Here is a 15930-nt window from a genome sequence, read left to right on the forward strand (position 1 = left end):
AAATACTTTCAAAATATTATTTAACAGATGCGGTCACATTCAGGGTGGACTGTCAAGATTTTATGAATCCTTAGAGAAGCTCATGCGGCTTGAAGGCTTAAGAATCTGTTGGGGAAAAGATCCGACAGTGGTCGATCCAGTCAGCACCGCTGCAAGCCGAGGATTGGAACCACAGTTTGAGTGTGTCATGTTTGTGTTTCTGTTTATGCTTCATATCTGTGTTTGCATGAGGGCAAGGCTCAGCTTTATAGATTCACACACACACACACACACTATGTACACAGTGCAATAAAGTTTCCAAAATTTAAAAAACATGATTATCCATAATAAAGTAATTGTTTCAGGTCACTGTGCACACTGATCTATGAAGATGAAGCGCTGATATGGTTATAACACGTCACTGTATGTCTGAATTGGGTCTGTATAATCCTACACAGCTGCGTGCATCATTTTGCTGCAGAGCTGAAAAAATGAGTCAATTAATCAATTATTCTATTGACAGAAAATTATTAACTACATCGATAATCTATTATTGTTATTTTTCGACCAAAAAAATCCTAAAAACTATTGATTGACTTACAATCGAAAGACAAAGGTGCTATATGTAACTCTCAGACAATCCTGATTCCTAGCGACACGGCCGGCCGTTGAGGGAACTGCAGTCAACCTTCTTGCACACGCATGAACGAGCACCCGGGGTTTTTGCCGAAGACATGTAAAACTGAGCATGCTCAGTCTCAGAACTCACCGGCTCTGTTTACTTTTCACTGAGGAGACGTGTTCATTGACCGGCATCATGTTGTCCAAAATCAACACTGTTTGTCATAATACCTCAGTTAGTATCATGTTAGGTGGCAAAGTTATATGTCAAGCTAGACTGACAACACTGACATACACACTCACAGAACGCATTTTGGTTGTCATAACATTAGCGAGCATGCTAAGGTTAGCCAACTAGCTCTAACATAACTACACGGCATGGATCTGGCATTGTGCTTCGTAACCAAACGACAAATTACTCAATTATCAACCAGATCAGCCCCAGGAGTCTGCGTGAGTTAGCTGATGTTATCGACTCGATGGTGTTTTGGCAAATCGTCTGCACGTTACTAAATGTCAAATGTAAGTGCAATTTCATTCCGTAAATTAAGACTGAGCAACTTAAATGCACACAGAGAGTACCCAACAAGCAGGAACATGACTTACACGAATTCAGCTGTGAGCAAAAACTACTGCACTACTGGCTGGAGTTGTATACTTCATGGTAAAAGAAGATTCATCAAACGATAATGTATGCACACATATCTCCTTCAAGCTAGTAGTTGCCTGCTAGTTGCTAGCTAACATTAGCCCGAGGGACACACGACATGATAGAATTAGCTTACTTTCAGCTCAAGACAGTAACTTGCAGTATACAGCTCGTTCTGACAGTCCTTTTTTCATCCTCCTCATCCTCCATATTATCCACCAGATTTAGCATCATAAGGTCCTCCTCCACCACATTAACAGTTAGCATCCTCATTGCTGCACTTAACAGCCTGTGAGTTGTCCGACACCACACACCCTCATTTTTTCCTTTGGCAACAACAAAAGTAAATCGGTCCATAATCAGCGAAACAGCTCTAACACACTAGAACATAAAACATTATTATATTTTGTTTAATCTTACTTCATCAATTCAACACTTGTAACTGTCGGACTACGTACTGCAGGTGTAACTGTTTTACCGTTTTGTATTGAAGTGCAGGCGAAGTGACGCTGCACCAGGCGGAGCAGAGGAAAAGGTGCTGGGAAGTTAAAAATCTTCTGCTTCAAGGTTTTTACACCAGCTGGCGTCCACGATGTTGCATACACGAGGAGAGCTGGACAGGGCCGTAGCAGGGCATCAACCCAGCAGCAGGAGCGATTTTTGCTACTTTGTGTGAGGAGGAACAGGAGGAGCACTGCCAGAGCCCTACAAAATGACCTCCAGCAGGCTACTGGCTTGCATGTTTCTGACCAAACTGTCAGAAACAGACTCCATGAGGGTGGCATGAGGGCCCAACATCCTCTAATGGGACCTGTGCTCACAGCCCAGCACCGTGCAGCTCCTTTAGCATTCGCCAGAGAACACCAGAATTGGCAGGTCCGCCATTGGCGCCCTGTTCTCTTCACAAAATAGAGCAGCTTCACACTGAGCACATGTGACAGACGTGAAAGAGTCTGGAGATGCTGTGGTGAACGTTATGCTGCCTGTAACATCATCCAGCATGACTGGTTTCGCGGTGGGTCAGTGATGGTCTGGGGAGGCATTTCCTTGGAGGGCCGCACAGACCTCCATGTCATAGCCAAGGGTACATTAACATTACAGCAAACTGTGTATGTCTATATCAATCAAGCTGGTACCTCTGAATCACAGAGTAAACTCTTATTTCACATGTTGATGTTACACATACACATATTTAACATTGCAATTGTTTAAATTATCTTTGGTTTAAATAAATGTTGAGTTAAATTTCATGTGTGGTCTTCTCTATGTCTTTCCCTTGAACTGGGCTATGACAGTAAAACGTAACAACTTGTTGAATAATGTAATTTAACCTTAAGTATAATTGTTCCAATGTTCCAATAAACATGGCCAAATTGCACTTCCTATGCTGCGATTGGCTACTCCTACTGTGCTGTGATTGGCTAGTAATATTGTGCTATGATTGGTTAGAACTAACTGTGACGCTTGGCTAGAACTACTGTGATGTCATTGGCAAGAACTACTGTGATGTCACTAGCTATTCTGTTAGGTACCCAAATTGCTCAACTGTAATTGGAGCAAAGAGAAAAAAGGGGCGGGACTTAAGAAGGCTTTAATGCAAATCCTCCTTGGATGCTTTGATTCAAAGATATTCTAGAACCTTTAAAAAGCTATAAAAGCATGTTAACCTCCAGTGAGACAAACACAGTCCAAAGACAGAACACAAACGTATCCCAACGTCCAGAAAAGTTTCAAAATGCAAACAAGTGGAAAGACTCAAACCCACACCGGCAGTATCATGCCTATTACCGACCAGACGGTAAACCCTTGGCTGAACTCTACTGGCACTAACCTGCGAACTGAAAATCAAGCTGTTTATTGCCCAGAGCTCAACATGAATGAGTATCCCCAGCTCCAGAGACGGCTGCCAAGGATACCTTGTGTGAAAAGCCCAGTGCTGGCTGCCCTACCTGTAGGAGAAGCTGAAAAACCACAGCCAGACACGACAACTGAAGAGCCCCAAGTGGCTGTGGTAGCTCCTTCACCCAAGGAACCAAAGCCTGATTTACCACAGGTACCTGTAATACTACAACAGCCACAGGTAGCTGTGGCAAGAAAGAAAGGCAGGAACAAACATAAAAATATCATCCAGATTGTCAGTTTTTGGCAATCAAAAGGTCCAGCCCTCCTTGAGCCGAACATGTCGGCATTAAAAAAGAAAATGAAGCAGACTGCTACACCTAAACAGTCTGTGAAAGCAGCAAGTTCTAATGACACACCTGAAGAAACACAGGTAGATCCTGCACCTGAACATCAACAGGAAGCTGGGACCCCTGAAGAACCTCTGGCTGCTGTTGCATATGTGAAACCACAGCCTGACCTAACACCTGAGGAACCACAAGTAGCTGAGTCCCCAGAAGAAGAACAACCAGCTGTGGACACTGACAAACTAAAGGTTGTCATGGCAACAGAACTGCAGGTAGCTGTTGCACATGAGGAACCAAAGCCTGCACTGAACTGCAAAGCTGATCAATCTGCCAAACCTGAGCAGCCTGTGAAGCCAACTGCAGTGGAGAGGAAAGAGCCCCAGGTGGTAAACCCTTGGATGAACTCTACTCAAACTAATGTGCAAAGTGAAAATCCGTCTGTTTATTGCCCAGAGCTCAACGTGAATGAGTATCCCGAGCTCCAGAGAGGGCTGCCAAAGATAACTCGTATTAAAAGCCTGGTGCTGGCTGCCCTACCTGTTGGAGCAGGTAAAAAGCCACAGCCAGACATGACAACCGAAGAGCCACAAGTGGCTGTGGCCTTCAAAGAACCAGAGGTAGCTCTTTCACCTAAGGAACCAAAGCCTGACTTACCACTGGTACCTGTAACATTAGAACAGCCACAGGTAGCTGTGGCAAGAAAGAAAGGCAGGAACAAATGTAAAAATAGCATCCAGATTGTCAGTTTTTGGCAATCAAAAGGTCCAGCCCTCCTTGAGCCGAACATGTCGGCATTAAACAAGAAAATGAAGCAGACTGCTACACCTAAACGGTCTGTGAAAGCAGCAAGTTCTAATAAAACACCTGAAGAAACACAGGTAGAGCCTGATCCTGAACGACAACAGGAAGCTGGGACCCCTGAAGAACCTCTGGCTGCTGTTGCATCTATGAAACCACAGCCTGACCTAACACCTGAGGAACCACAAGTAGCTGTGACCCCTGAAGAACCACCAGCTGCTGTGGTGCTAGAAGAACAGTTAGCGGTGGCTCCAGAGAAGTCAAAATCTGTCATAACCTCTAAGGAACCACAACTGGCTTTGGCCTTTAAAGAACCACAGAAAGCTGTGGAACCAAAGGAACCACAGTGTGAAATGAGACTGCCTTTCACCTGTATCCTCCAGAGAGAGCCTGACACAACAACACAGCAGCCTCTGAAGACAACGTTAATGAATCCAGGGGAGGCTTTCTATCAGCAGACAGCGGTGAAGATTGTAGAAGCTGCTGAGCTCAACTTCATGACAGACAAAGATGAGCTGACCATCAAGCAGGAAAGTGAGCAGGCAGCTTTAATTGCTGAGGTGAAGCATCTTAAAGAAAAGCTCCAAACTCAGACAGCTCTGGCTGCCGAGGCTCACATAAAATATGAAACGAGGATCAAGCTCTTCCAGCTGGAGTTAATTGACAGGGAGACCACCGAAAAGGAGGTTCTCTGCAAAGTCAGGAAGCTGGAGAAAGCTCTTGAAAAGAAAAAGGATCGTCAGAAGGAAGTAGAAACTTCCCTGGCCCGACAGAGGGAGGAAAACACCAGGCTTGAGGCTGCACTGGCCCAGGCAGAGGACGACCTAAAAAAGGAAAAACTGCAGTGGCAAGAGGAACAGACCCGGCTCCTGCAGATAATAAAAGATCAACAACAGGCCCTGCAGGAAGAACCAGCCAGTGATGAACATCTTTTGATGGCTTCAGAAGAACAGGTGGCTGTGGCTGTGGCCCCTGAGGAACCACCCGCAGCAGAGGAACAAGCTGTGGCCCCAGAGGAGTCAAATACCGCAACACCACCTGAAGAACCACAGGCAGCTGTGGCCCCAGAGGAGTCAAATACCGCAACACCACCTGAAGAACCACAGGCAGCTGTGGCCCCAGAGGAGTCAAATACCGCAACACCACCTGAAGAACCACAGGCAGCTGTGGCCCCAGAGGAGTCAAAGGCTGCAACACCACCTGAAGAACCACAGGCAGCTGTGGCCCCAGAGGAGTCAAATACCGCAACACCACCTGAAGAACCACAGGCAGCTGTGGCCCCAGAGGAGTCAAAGGCTGCAACACCACCTGAAGAACCACAGGCAGCTGTGGCCCCAGAGGAGTCAAATGCTGCAACACCACCTGAAGAACCACAGGCAGCTGTGGCCCCAGAGGAGTCGAATACCATCATACCATGTGAAGACCCACGAGTAGTTGTGGACCGAATGGACAATCTCCAGCAGCAGAAACACTCTCTCTGCGAGAGATTCCTCTGGTTCTTTAAATGAACAAGACGGAACCTCTGTTAACTAACCCATGAAACAAAAAAATAAATAAACAAAAAAATAAAAAAATAAAAAAATTAAAATAAAAAAAAAACTTTATTTGAATGTAATTTATTTATTTTTATCTATTTCAATATAAACATGACATTATATAGCCTATCCGGTGCAATGTTTTTTATTACTTCTTGTTGCCATCATTACTTTCTACTCAGCTTATTGTTGTAAATAACTTATCGTTTGGGTTCTATGTTCTGTGTAAGTTCTATGTAATCTTATATTTTCACTCTGATAAAAGGCGACAGGTAAAAGAATAACTTTTACTATTGCTTTTACCATTTCGCTGAAACCTGCTGCTTAAACTTCACAGAAAAGAATTAAAATCTTTTCTTTATTTTAAATTAATTAAAGGGGCTATATGTAAGATTTTACATGTATTCATCTATCAAATATCATTTTTTATTGCCAATGTGTGAAGGGATAGTAGAGGAACTGATAAATTGAGACCTTCCCCAACGTCCTCTGTTGCCTCTAACAGCCTGTGGGCTGATTTTTATGTAAAGCACTCGGGACGGTTTTTCCGGGAAACATGAGGATGTGACGTATTTGCGCCTTCGCGAGTACCTCTGCCGAGAGCTCATTCTCCGCCGCTACAATCAACCGTGTGCAACACGAGACAACGCAAGCTGTGAAATGGAGAAGGATAACGCCAACAAATGACCGGCACCCACAACAACACCAACACAACGTACACACAAGAATAAAAAACAAAGATAATTTTTATCTAGTGAAGCCTGTCTGACCAAACAGCAACGTGATCGACTTCAGGGGAAAAACTAGAGTCAACATCGGCAGGACATGCAGATCATGGAGAGACCTTCGATTGCTTTTGGGAATCAAAACAGACCCACAACTTATGTTGTCATAGAAACCAAACCCGTTCGCAGCGTTTTTTCTCTCACGACCGTGTCGCTAGGAATGAGGATTGTTATGTATAAATCAAGGTGTATATAATTTATTATTAGTGTAACACAAATGGAAATGCTTCTTTCTGCCAATTCTTCCAGTATTTGACAAAATGTATTTTGTAATTTTGACTGCGATTTTTGAAATGTGTACTCTGTGGAAGACAATGGAGAAGAAGCAGGTGATCACTGACACAGCTCAGGCCATCATGATGGCCTTGGCAGCACCCAACATTCGGATTGTGGGCGTCACCTGTGTGTTTGGGAACACAGCGGTTGAGAACGTGTGTCAGAATGTCTTGAGGGTGCTCTCCGTCTGTGAGCATGAAGGGGTAAGTCTACTGAAGCATCAGTGCTCAGTTTTTCAAACAGTTTAATCCAGGATCAGATAATCCAGTTTACTTTTGTCCTGATTTTTCATAAAGAAACTGGATTGGATTAACCTGATCCAGCTAGTGTTTAACAGATTACCAAATCTGGACAGCAGGCGCTCTCATTGGGACTACATACTATGTTGCCAAAGACCACACAAACTTACAGTCAATAAAATGCATGTTGCCCTGACACCCTCTCATCCCTCTAAACCAAAAGTGATAACATAAATCAATGTACTGTATAAATAAGTTGCAGCATAAGAATAAAAATAAAATAAAATAAATAAATAGCAGACACTAAGAGACACTGTTAAGGGTGTTCTTTAAATTCACATTAAAACCCAGAGACATGGGCTTTTACTATAATACTTTTAAGAATGTAAATCTTACCATAAAGTATCTTTGTTTAAAATGATTAAAGATTAGTTTATGTTGGAGTGGATGATGACCTTTTGACCTCTCAATCTCAACATACATACGCTGTTAGTTTTACGTGATACATTATGTTTCATTGTAGTCCAGAAAGTAGTTGAATGCGTGCAGTGGTAAAATAAATGTGTAGAAATTCTTTTTTGTCATGACATAAAATATATTTGGTTTTGATATCTAAGACTTATGATAGTTGGATATACATTTAATTAGATATTTAATGATAGCAACCACCCGTTGGGCCTCATTCACTAATATCTGCGCAGAAATGTTCTTACTCTCCACAAAAAATAAGTACTTGCGCATAATCACCGTCGGATTTATGACACGTGCGTACCGGCCAATTTTGTTCTCACCACCGTGCGTATGTTAGTAAATCAGAACCATTCTAAATCGACAGGCGCGTGTCCGCGATCTGCAATCAGCACACTGCCACGCCTCTATTTCTTCATATAAGGACATCTGTTTGGTGCCGCATGAAGAGAGCGGTGTTACGGAGAAGCTGAAAGAACGTGAAAGATGGCCTCTAAAGGAAAAAAGAAACATTTCACATCAGCAGAAATAGAAACAATTGTAACAAAAGTGTTACACTTCAATATGAACATTTTCATATGGTCTACTCTATTGTACACTTAATAAACTAACTCAACTGCTATAATTGAAGATTTTAATTATATGACAATGAATTATGAGGATGACACGGCATTTACGTTTGGTCCATACATTAGTAAATTCAATTATTGTCTATTAAAGCCTTTTTTTTCAATAAATGAAGTTTTAATATAGTGTGCATTTAGTTAAAAGGGTGTGTGTTAACATTTCCTAGGACATTTCTTTCATCATTTGTGCGTACGCATGGTCTGAGGGAGTTCTACATTTGTTCGCAGAGTACGAAGAAATTTAGGTAAGAAGAAATTGATGAATCCAAGATTTGTGCGTCAAACGTGCGTACGCACAGTTCAAGCACAGATTCGTGCGTACGCACTGTTCGTAAATGAGGCCTAATGTATGTGGACAACGCGTCTCCTCCTGTTAGACAAAGCCGAAGCCTAAACCCCCCCGGAGCGGGCGCTGCCATCTTGTTCATCTGTATCCAGAGTGTGTGCAGTAGAGATCAGCTGGTGGAGCCACAGTGTTGACGTCCCGCCCCTTCCTCTCCCCAAAACATACCTTTACCTTGTGTCCTTGGCGTGTTGGCGCCCTCAGGTGGCCTTGGCGTGTTGGAGCCCTCAGGTGTCCTTGCCGTGTTGGCGCCCTCAGGTGTCCTTGGCGTGTTGGAGCCCTCAGGTGTCCTTGGCGTGTTGGAGCCCTCAGGTGTCCTTGGCGTGTTGGAGCCCTCAGGTGTCCTTGGCGTGTTGGAGCCCTCAGGTGTCCTTGGCGTGTTGGAGCCCTCAGGTGTCCTTGGCGTGTTGGAGCCCTCAGGTGGGCTCAGTCTGCAGCAGAACAGCTTCTTGTGTCGGTCTGAAGCAGATATTCACGCTGATGGAAAGTTCAATGACTGTAGTGTTAGTGTTAGTTACGTCTCCTCTCGCCGTTCCTCCTCTACTCTGCTACTTGGGAACAGAACACTGCAGGAGCCCCATTTGTCCACACAGCTGTCAATCATGAGGCTACGCCCCCTTTTTACAGGATCAAATAACTAATTAAAAGTTGTCAGAAAAATGAACACTTGGACATAAATCAGCATGATAAGAACTAACACACAAACCACACAATAAAACAACAACCATCATCAATGAGCGCGATGAGCTTTGCAGGTAAATAAAGGTTTTAACGTTCAGACCCGTCTGTTTCTTCTTTTTGCTTCCAGACTTTTTACAAGACAATTTTGCACACTGGATATTTTGAGTACATTTCTCGGCTCTTTGACTGTCTCCTTTGTAAGTTTCAGTTTGGTTTAAAGATTATTTTGGTATTTTAGGTGCACTTTGTGCCTTCAGGTTGTAAGTTCAATTTCTGCTCGACTCAAGTCACTGTTGGATATTACAACCTAAAATCTTCATTCCAAACCAAAGCTATACTTTACACACACAAGGTTAAATCCTGAATGCATTGTAAAATCACTCAATCATTCTGTAAAACAATCTTCATGTTCATTATCGTCACACATCATCATCTTTACAGGCTGGGATCAGACGTCTTCTCATGCTCATTAAAGGGATCCATAACATAACCTGTGACATCGTGACCTTTAGCCTATCACTATGACGACCTGATCAGTAAACACACACACACACACAGATCCATATATATCATCCATATGAATCGTTATATAAGAGACAGCAGGCAGCAGGAGGAGGTCGCTGACTGTCAGTGACTCAGCGGGTGAGTCTGTCGTACAGCAGGATCTGTGATGTGCTGATGATGATGTTTGTGTTCAAATGTTTCATGTTGTGCAGATTTCTGGCTTCATGTTTATTACAGGTATGTTCCAACTCGATCATTCAGATGATATAAAAAAGGTTGTTTTGTGCTCTGATGCATTTTTCTTACAGGCTGTGTGGAGGTGTGGTGTCACACAAAACACACACTGTTTCTATTTTCCTGTTACAGAAGAAATGTTTACCAATTGTAAATCTAATTACTGCCAACCAGCCAATGATTTATTCATCTACAGGCTCTAAACTTTTATGATTTAGTTGAACTAAAAACTGCACAGATTATTTACAAAGCACAAAATAACTTGTTTAACATTGGAGACAGTCGGTATGAACTCAGGTGAGTAGGTGTTCTCACTGAAATAAAGGCAAGGACACACTGAAAGCTGGACTGTGTCTCTGTCAAAGGCGTAAAGCTGCAGAATTAAAAATGTGTTCTGATGATAAACAAATATAAACTAATATATGATGATTGTGTTTGTCTTGTTTTTGTTTCTTACTTGTTCAGAACTCTTTTGGAACTTTTTTCTTTTCTCTTGTGTAAGAAATGAACTTTGTTTTTTTCTGCTTTGGTATAACTAAAGTTAAATCATTGAATGGCTGCCAAACACAATTAGTTGTGTAAGAAGGGTAGGCATAATAAGCCCCAGCTTCAGCCTACATCTTTTCTGTTGGTTTGTCCCCAAATGTATTTATTCGTAATAGTTACATAACTTCTGTTGTTCTTTTAAAGGGGAGAGCGATTGTTAATACTGACCCGAATAAATAAATAAAATACATGTCAGACCCCACAGTGAATATTTATGATCTGTTGAATCAGGTAAGTCTTAAAGTTTGTTCAGAATGTATTGAATCACATTTATGTTGTTGTGTAAAAGGAGACGTTTTATAGTATTGAATAATAACAACACCACTGAAGTGTCTGCGGCGTGTCTTAGACGCTTACATGTTTTTGTCAAAGTAAAAGTCTTTCAAAGCTCTGATAAAATGTGCATCCAGGTTCCTGCTTGTTTCTGAGTCTGACCATCAGAGAGCAAACCGACAAACTAAAATGTCTTTTTATAACTGACTCTAAACGTTGTTTTCTCTGATCTTCCTGCAGAGTTCAGAGCTTTGTCTTTTTAACACTGCGAGCCATGACCTCCTAAACGTGTGGATGGAACATCTGTGGTTGTAGGTGTGCACAGGTGAGGATGTCTGTTATTCTGCAGCACTGTATGTCTGTGCAGCTCCTCTGTCTGTCAGTTACATCATGAGCATCATCATGTTTTCTCCTCTGATGAACTCTGAGGCGGTGATGACGACAAAAAGTGTTGTTTCTCAGTGTTCATAAAGGCTCGTGTGTGTGCTGCCTCCTGTGAGTCTCACCTGGACTCAGGTAGGTGCAACAGGATGGAGATGATGGTGAGGTCGCTTCTGACTTTAGACTTTAACTTTGGCTAACTTTATTAAAATGTGAAGATTCAAATATGTTTATGTTTTTTTAGTGTTACCTTAAACTCTGTGTACTAGTTTAAACATGTGAAGTAAGATTTAGCTCGGTAGTAGTTTGTGTGTATCTCCAGTCACACTGATATATTTGTGTTCACATTACATTAAAGGTTACGCTCATTATCTGCTGCCAGTTTTACAATGACAATTAATACAATTCATGTCATTGAATCAAGTTTTTAAGGAGCTGTTTTGATCTATTTTATACTTTTCAAGGTGAACGTCAGCGTCGGATTCCCACAGTGTCCGCAGCTGCAGGTCTGCTGTGTGTAACACGCACAATTAAGACTGATGATTAAACTCTGATTCACAGCGAAGAGGACCGAGAGGCTGCAGAGTTCAGATTTATATGGGAGTAAAAGTATGTGAAGAACACAAAAAAACAGCACTTATTCAATATGCTTTCATCATTAGAGGGCTTGTTTTATACATTTATCAATATTTTGATTGATTGTAAATTTTCTCTCTCTCTCTCTCTCTCCCTCTCTCTCTCTCTCTCTCTCTCTCTCTCTCCCTCTCTCTCTCTCTCTCTCTCTCTCTCTCTCCCTCTCTCTCTCAGGCCTAAGAAGTATGAGCTCATCACTGAGTCCTGCAGGAAACATGACAGTTAATCAGGTTTGTTGAGGCATCTTTTCTGCCACTAAATGTTTTAACTGAGTTGGTCCACCGTTTTTGATTCGCCGTTGTGTTGCACGTTTCCCGAGCACTGTTTCAGTGTAACGTTCAGTGTTGCTGTTCTCTAAAGCCTGCAGACGTGCGTTTCCCTGCTTTCTGCTCTTGATACGGCACGTACGTTTAGATATAAAGAATAACTCTCTTCTTAATTTGAGTCTGCTGTTTGTTCCTCCAGTAAAGTTCACTAAAACAAAACATGCTCTTTATTAACGTTTAAATCAGAAGTTCATCTTTACAGTTTGACAGCTGCTCAATCTTCACTGCTTCTTATATAAACTCTACATACATATTATACTGCACATATTCCACCTGCTCACTGTTTACATCTCTGTATGTGTATATTTATGACTACATCAGAATATATATATTTATGTGCATACCTGTCTCCAACCTCTTTATATACATTTACGATAATTCTGCATAACTACTTTAGATTACAGTTTTACCTGTTTTCTGTTGTATTACATGTTCTATATTATATTTATTAAATTATATTCTTGTAGCCGCTGCACTGTTTATATCTCCAGAACTGAGTCAGTGTATCATTACAGCTCCATATGCAGCCTTTGACTTTGTAATACGCCCTTTTAATATATTTCATGTTAAGCTGCTTCATAACTAAACCTGCTTTTTACCCTGCTCTGGATCTGCTGCTGTGACCCTGTTATATCTGGTGCTACAGAAAGGTGACTTTAGATAACTATTGTTAGAGATGAAAATGTAAACAAGTGTGGACTTTGTGTCCGCTCCAGACTTCAGTCAGCTTGTACACAAAGAAATGTTGAGGATGTTAATATATTCATCAATATTGGACAAATAAGGAGAATCGTTACATGTGTGAGTTGTTGTTCTGCCTTGAATATGAACCAGGCCACAGGTGTCAGCTTTGATGGCATTAAAAGGTAAATATTGATGGATCGTGTCTGAGTGTGCCGCGTGTCTGTGTCTCTCTGGCTCCCTCTGCTGGTGCACCAGTTCCTGCTTGTCAGAGACACTTTCACCGCAGCGTTAGTGAAGAACCTGATCGTGGTTCTGGTCTGGCTCATCCTCAGTTACATCAACAGCACCTTGGTGACCACCTTCTTTAGACACCAGGTACACACACACACACACACACACAGCAGAAGATGCACCTTTGACCTATTTGCTGTCTGTTCCCTTTAATGCCTTCCTCTGCATGACCACATTCCACCACTGCCAGGCCGTTAACATTACAGTCTGAATATACCTTCCTTGTTTATCACAATGCTGAACAAAGCGTATCATAATGTGTGAACTTCCTAACGAACTATTTATCAGTGTTATTTGGAGGTTTTTAAAGGAAGCGTAGAGGAAACTGCCCGGCAGTGTTGACTCTAATCATGCATGATACATCATTAATAAGTGCTTTAGCCAAGTAACGGCCAGTATGTTTCCTATGTATGTGCTTATAAGCAGCCAGTTGGTGGTGAACATGTGTTCATTAATATTTCATGTTACGAATCATTTCAGTCGCCCAAACGTTCTCTTACTCCGGCTCTTTAGAAGTGAGGGAAACCTGCCTTTCTCTCGTTGTAAATGAAATATGTTTAAAGCTGAAATAACCGCAGACTGACAGTTTAACAAAGCTTAACGTCACCGTGTGACTCTCATTTCCTTTGTACCATAACCTGCTGTCGTCCCTCTGACCGTGTCTCCCTCCTCCGTCCTCCTCCAGACGTTTTACGAAGACCCCCGTTACATCCTCTTCATCCACATGGTGATCAACGACGGCATCCAGCTGACCGTCACCATCACCCTCTTCGTCCTCAGCTACGTCCTCTACAAGATCAACGTCTCCTTCTGCTGCTTCTTCATCCTGGTGGCCGTCTTCACCACCAGGAACACGCCCGTCAACCTCGCTAGCATGGCCATAGAGCGCTATATCGCCATCTGTGACCCTTTACGCCACGCTCAGATCTGCACCGTGAGGCGGACGTACATCGTCATCAGCTTGATTTGGTTCATTTCTGTGGCTCCTGACATCACAGATCTGTTCGTGACTCTTGCTACAGAGTCTCTGAGCTTCTTCCACCAGTCGGTCTTCTGCCTGCGTCCGAACGTGTTCAAAGACCCGATCCTGGCCTACAAGAGACAGGTCTTTGATATCATATACTTCTCCTGCGTGTTTCTCACCCTGGTCTTCACCTACCTGAGGATCCTGTTTGCGGCCCGGGCGCTCTCCACGGAGAAGATTTCCGCCCAGAGAGCCAGGAACACCATCCTGCTGCACGGGGCCCAGCTGGCCATGTGCATGCTCTCCTACATCTCCCCCAGCGTGGAGGTCGTCCTGCACCTCATCTTCCCCGGGAGAATCTCAGAGATCAGATACGCCAACTACCTGATCGTCTACATCCTGCCGCGCTTCCTGAGCCCCATCATCTACGGTGTCAGGGACAAGAAGTTCAGGAAGTACCTGAAGATGTACCTGCTGAGCAACAGGTGCAGGGTCAAAGTGAAGGCCGTGGCGCCTCAGAACACAGATAGCATGTAGCAGGTATTTAGTCTGTGATTTACATGCAAGTGTGAGCCTACAGGAGTCTGATGTTTTACCTGAAAGACAAACGTTCATCAAGTGGATAAGAAAACATTTCAGTACTTCTTCCACAGCGTTTGAGGACATGTGTTTGTGCATAATTTATCTGGATGAAGGATTTTAATCTGCTCGTGAGCTTAAGTTGCTGTCACAGATTTTCAGCGTGAAAGCGTCGAGTGTTTTTGCAGGTTTACAACACCAGGTCGGTTTGTTTCGGAGAGAAGGAGACCTCTGAGCTCCTGATAAAACCTGGTGACGGGTCATTTTTAGTCTGTAAAGTCTGCAGCCTGTCACGCTGAGTCTCCTGCATGGCAAGGATGCATCAGAGCAGGAAACAAAAGCAGAGATTTAGATAACAAAATGTGAGGTAACTGATTCTCTGTTTTTAGGTGCAGCTCGATTTGAGTCGTTTTTATTTGTGTTTGCTAGAGAAATAAATACACTGAATATAACTGTCAGTCTAAACAACTGTAAGATAAGCTGCAGACACATTCAGAACCAGCTCTCATCATTCAGATGACACACAGCTGTGTGTTCCCCTCCGATCCAATAACAGCTTAGAGGACTTCCTCTCATGCCTCAGTGATGTCAAATGCTTGATGTCCCAAAGCTTCAGACAAATCTGAAGTCATAATATTCGGTCACACGCATCCCTCCAGTCCTGACCAAGCAAACTTGGTTCCCTTCACAACAACATCCCTCTGAAAGGTAAGAATCTGGGCGTAATATCTGACGCATAGTTTTGACGCCCTCGTTAAGAATGTTGTAAAATCCTGTTCTAATCATCTCAGACTAATTTCAAACATTCATTCATGCTTTTATTTCCTCACGCCTGTAATGCACTTCACACTGGCGTCGTCAGAGCTCCCTCCACCGACTCCAAATGGTCCAGAACGCCGCCGCTCGAGTTTCAACAGGCACCCACAAACACCAGCACAACACCGCAGTTTTTTATCGTATTGATTTTAAGATGTTATTGATTCCTTTAAAGCTCTAAATGGCCTGGCCCCAAAATATATTACAGATCTTTTAACCCCTTATGTGCCCGGGGCGTTCCCTAAGATCAGTGGATGCAACTCTGTTGGTTGTTCCTAAATCTCGTCTGGTAACCAAAGTGACCTTTGCAGTCAGAGGTCACACACTGTGGAGCTCTCCGCCCACAACATCGTCGCTGAAGACCGCCGTCTGTAACTGTCTTTTAATCTGATGTCTTTTTGCTTCTTCTAAGCACTTTGTAGCCTCGTTAAGAGACGTGCTATATTAATAAAGTTTATTATTATATATTATTATGATTTATTCTTGACTGCAGGACATCTGAACAGCAGCACA

The 15930-nt window shown here is 42.9% G+C and overlaps 1 protein-coding gene across 1 annotated transcript; it reads left to right on the forward strand.

Moving 5' to 3' along the window:
• The first annotated feature begins 13031 nt into the window (after nucleotides 1-13031).
• On the forward strand, nucleotides 13032-14559 carry LOC138605286 (odorant receptor 131-2-like). Its single transcript, XM_069677432.1, has 2 exons — nucleotides 13032-13142; nucleotides 13744-14559. The coding sequence occupies exon 2, from the start codon at nucleotides 13783-13785 to the stop codon at nucleotides 14557-14559; it is 777 nt and encodes a 258-aa protein (XP_069533533.1). The 5' UTR covers nucleotides 13032-13142; nucleotides 13744-13782.
• The last annotated feature ends 1371 nt before the right edge of the window (nucleotides 14560-15930 follow it).

The sequence above is a fragment of the Semicossyphus pulcher genome, unplaced genomic scaffold (assembly GCF_022749685.1).
Source record: "Semicossyphus pulcher isolate SPU_LCO1_2020_fin unplaced genomic scaffold, fSemPul1.0.p SCAF_3, whole genome shotgun sequence".
Classification (NCBI taxonomy): Eukaryota; Metazoa; Chordata; class Actinopteri; order Labriformes; family Labridae; genus Semicossyphus; species Semicossyphus pulcher.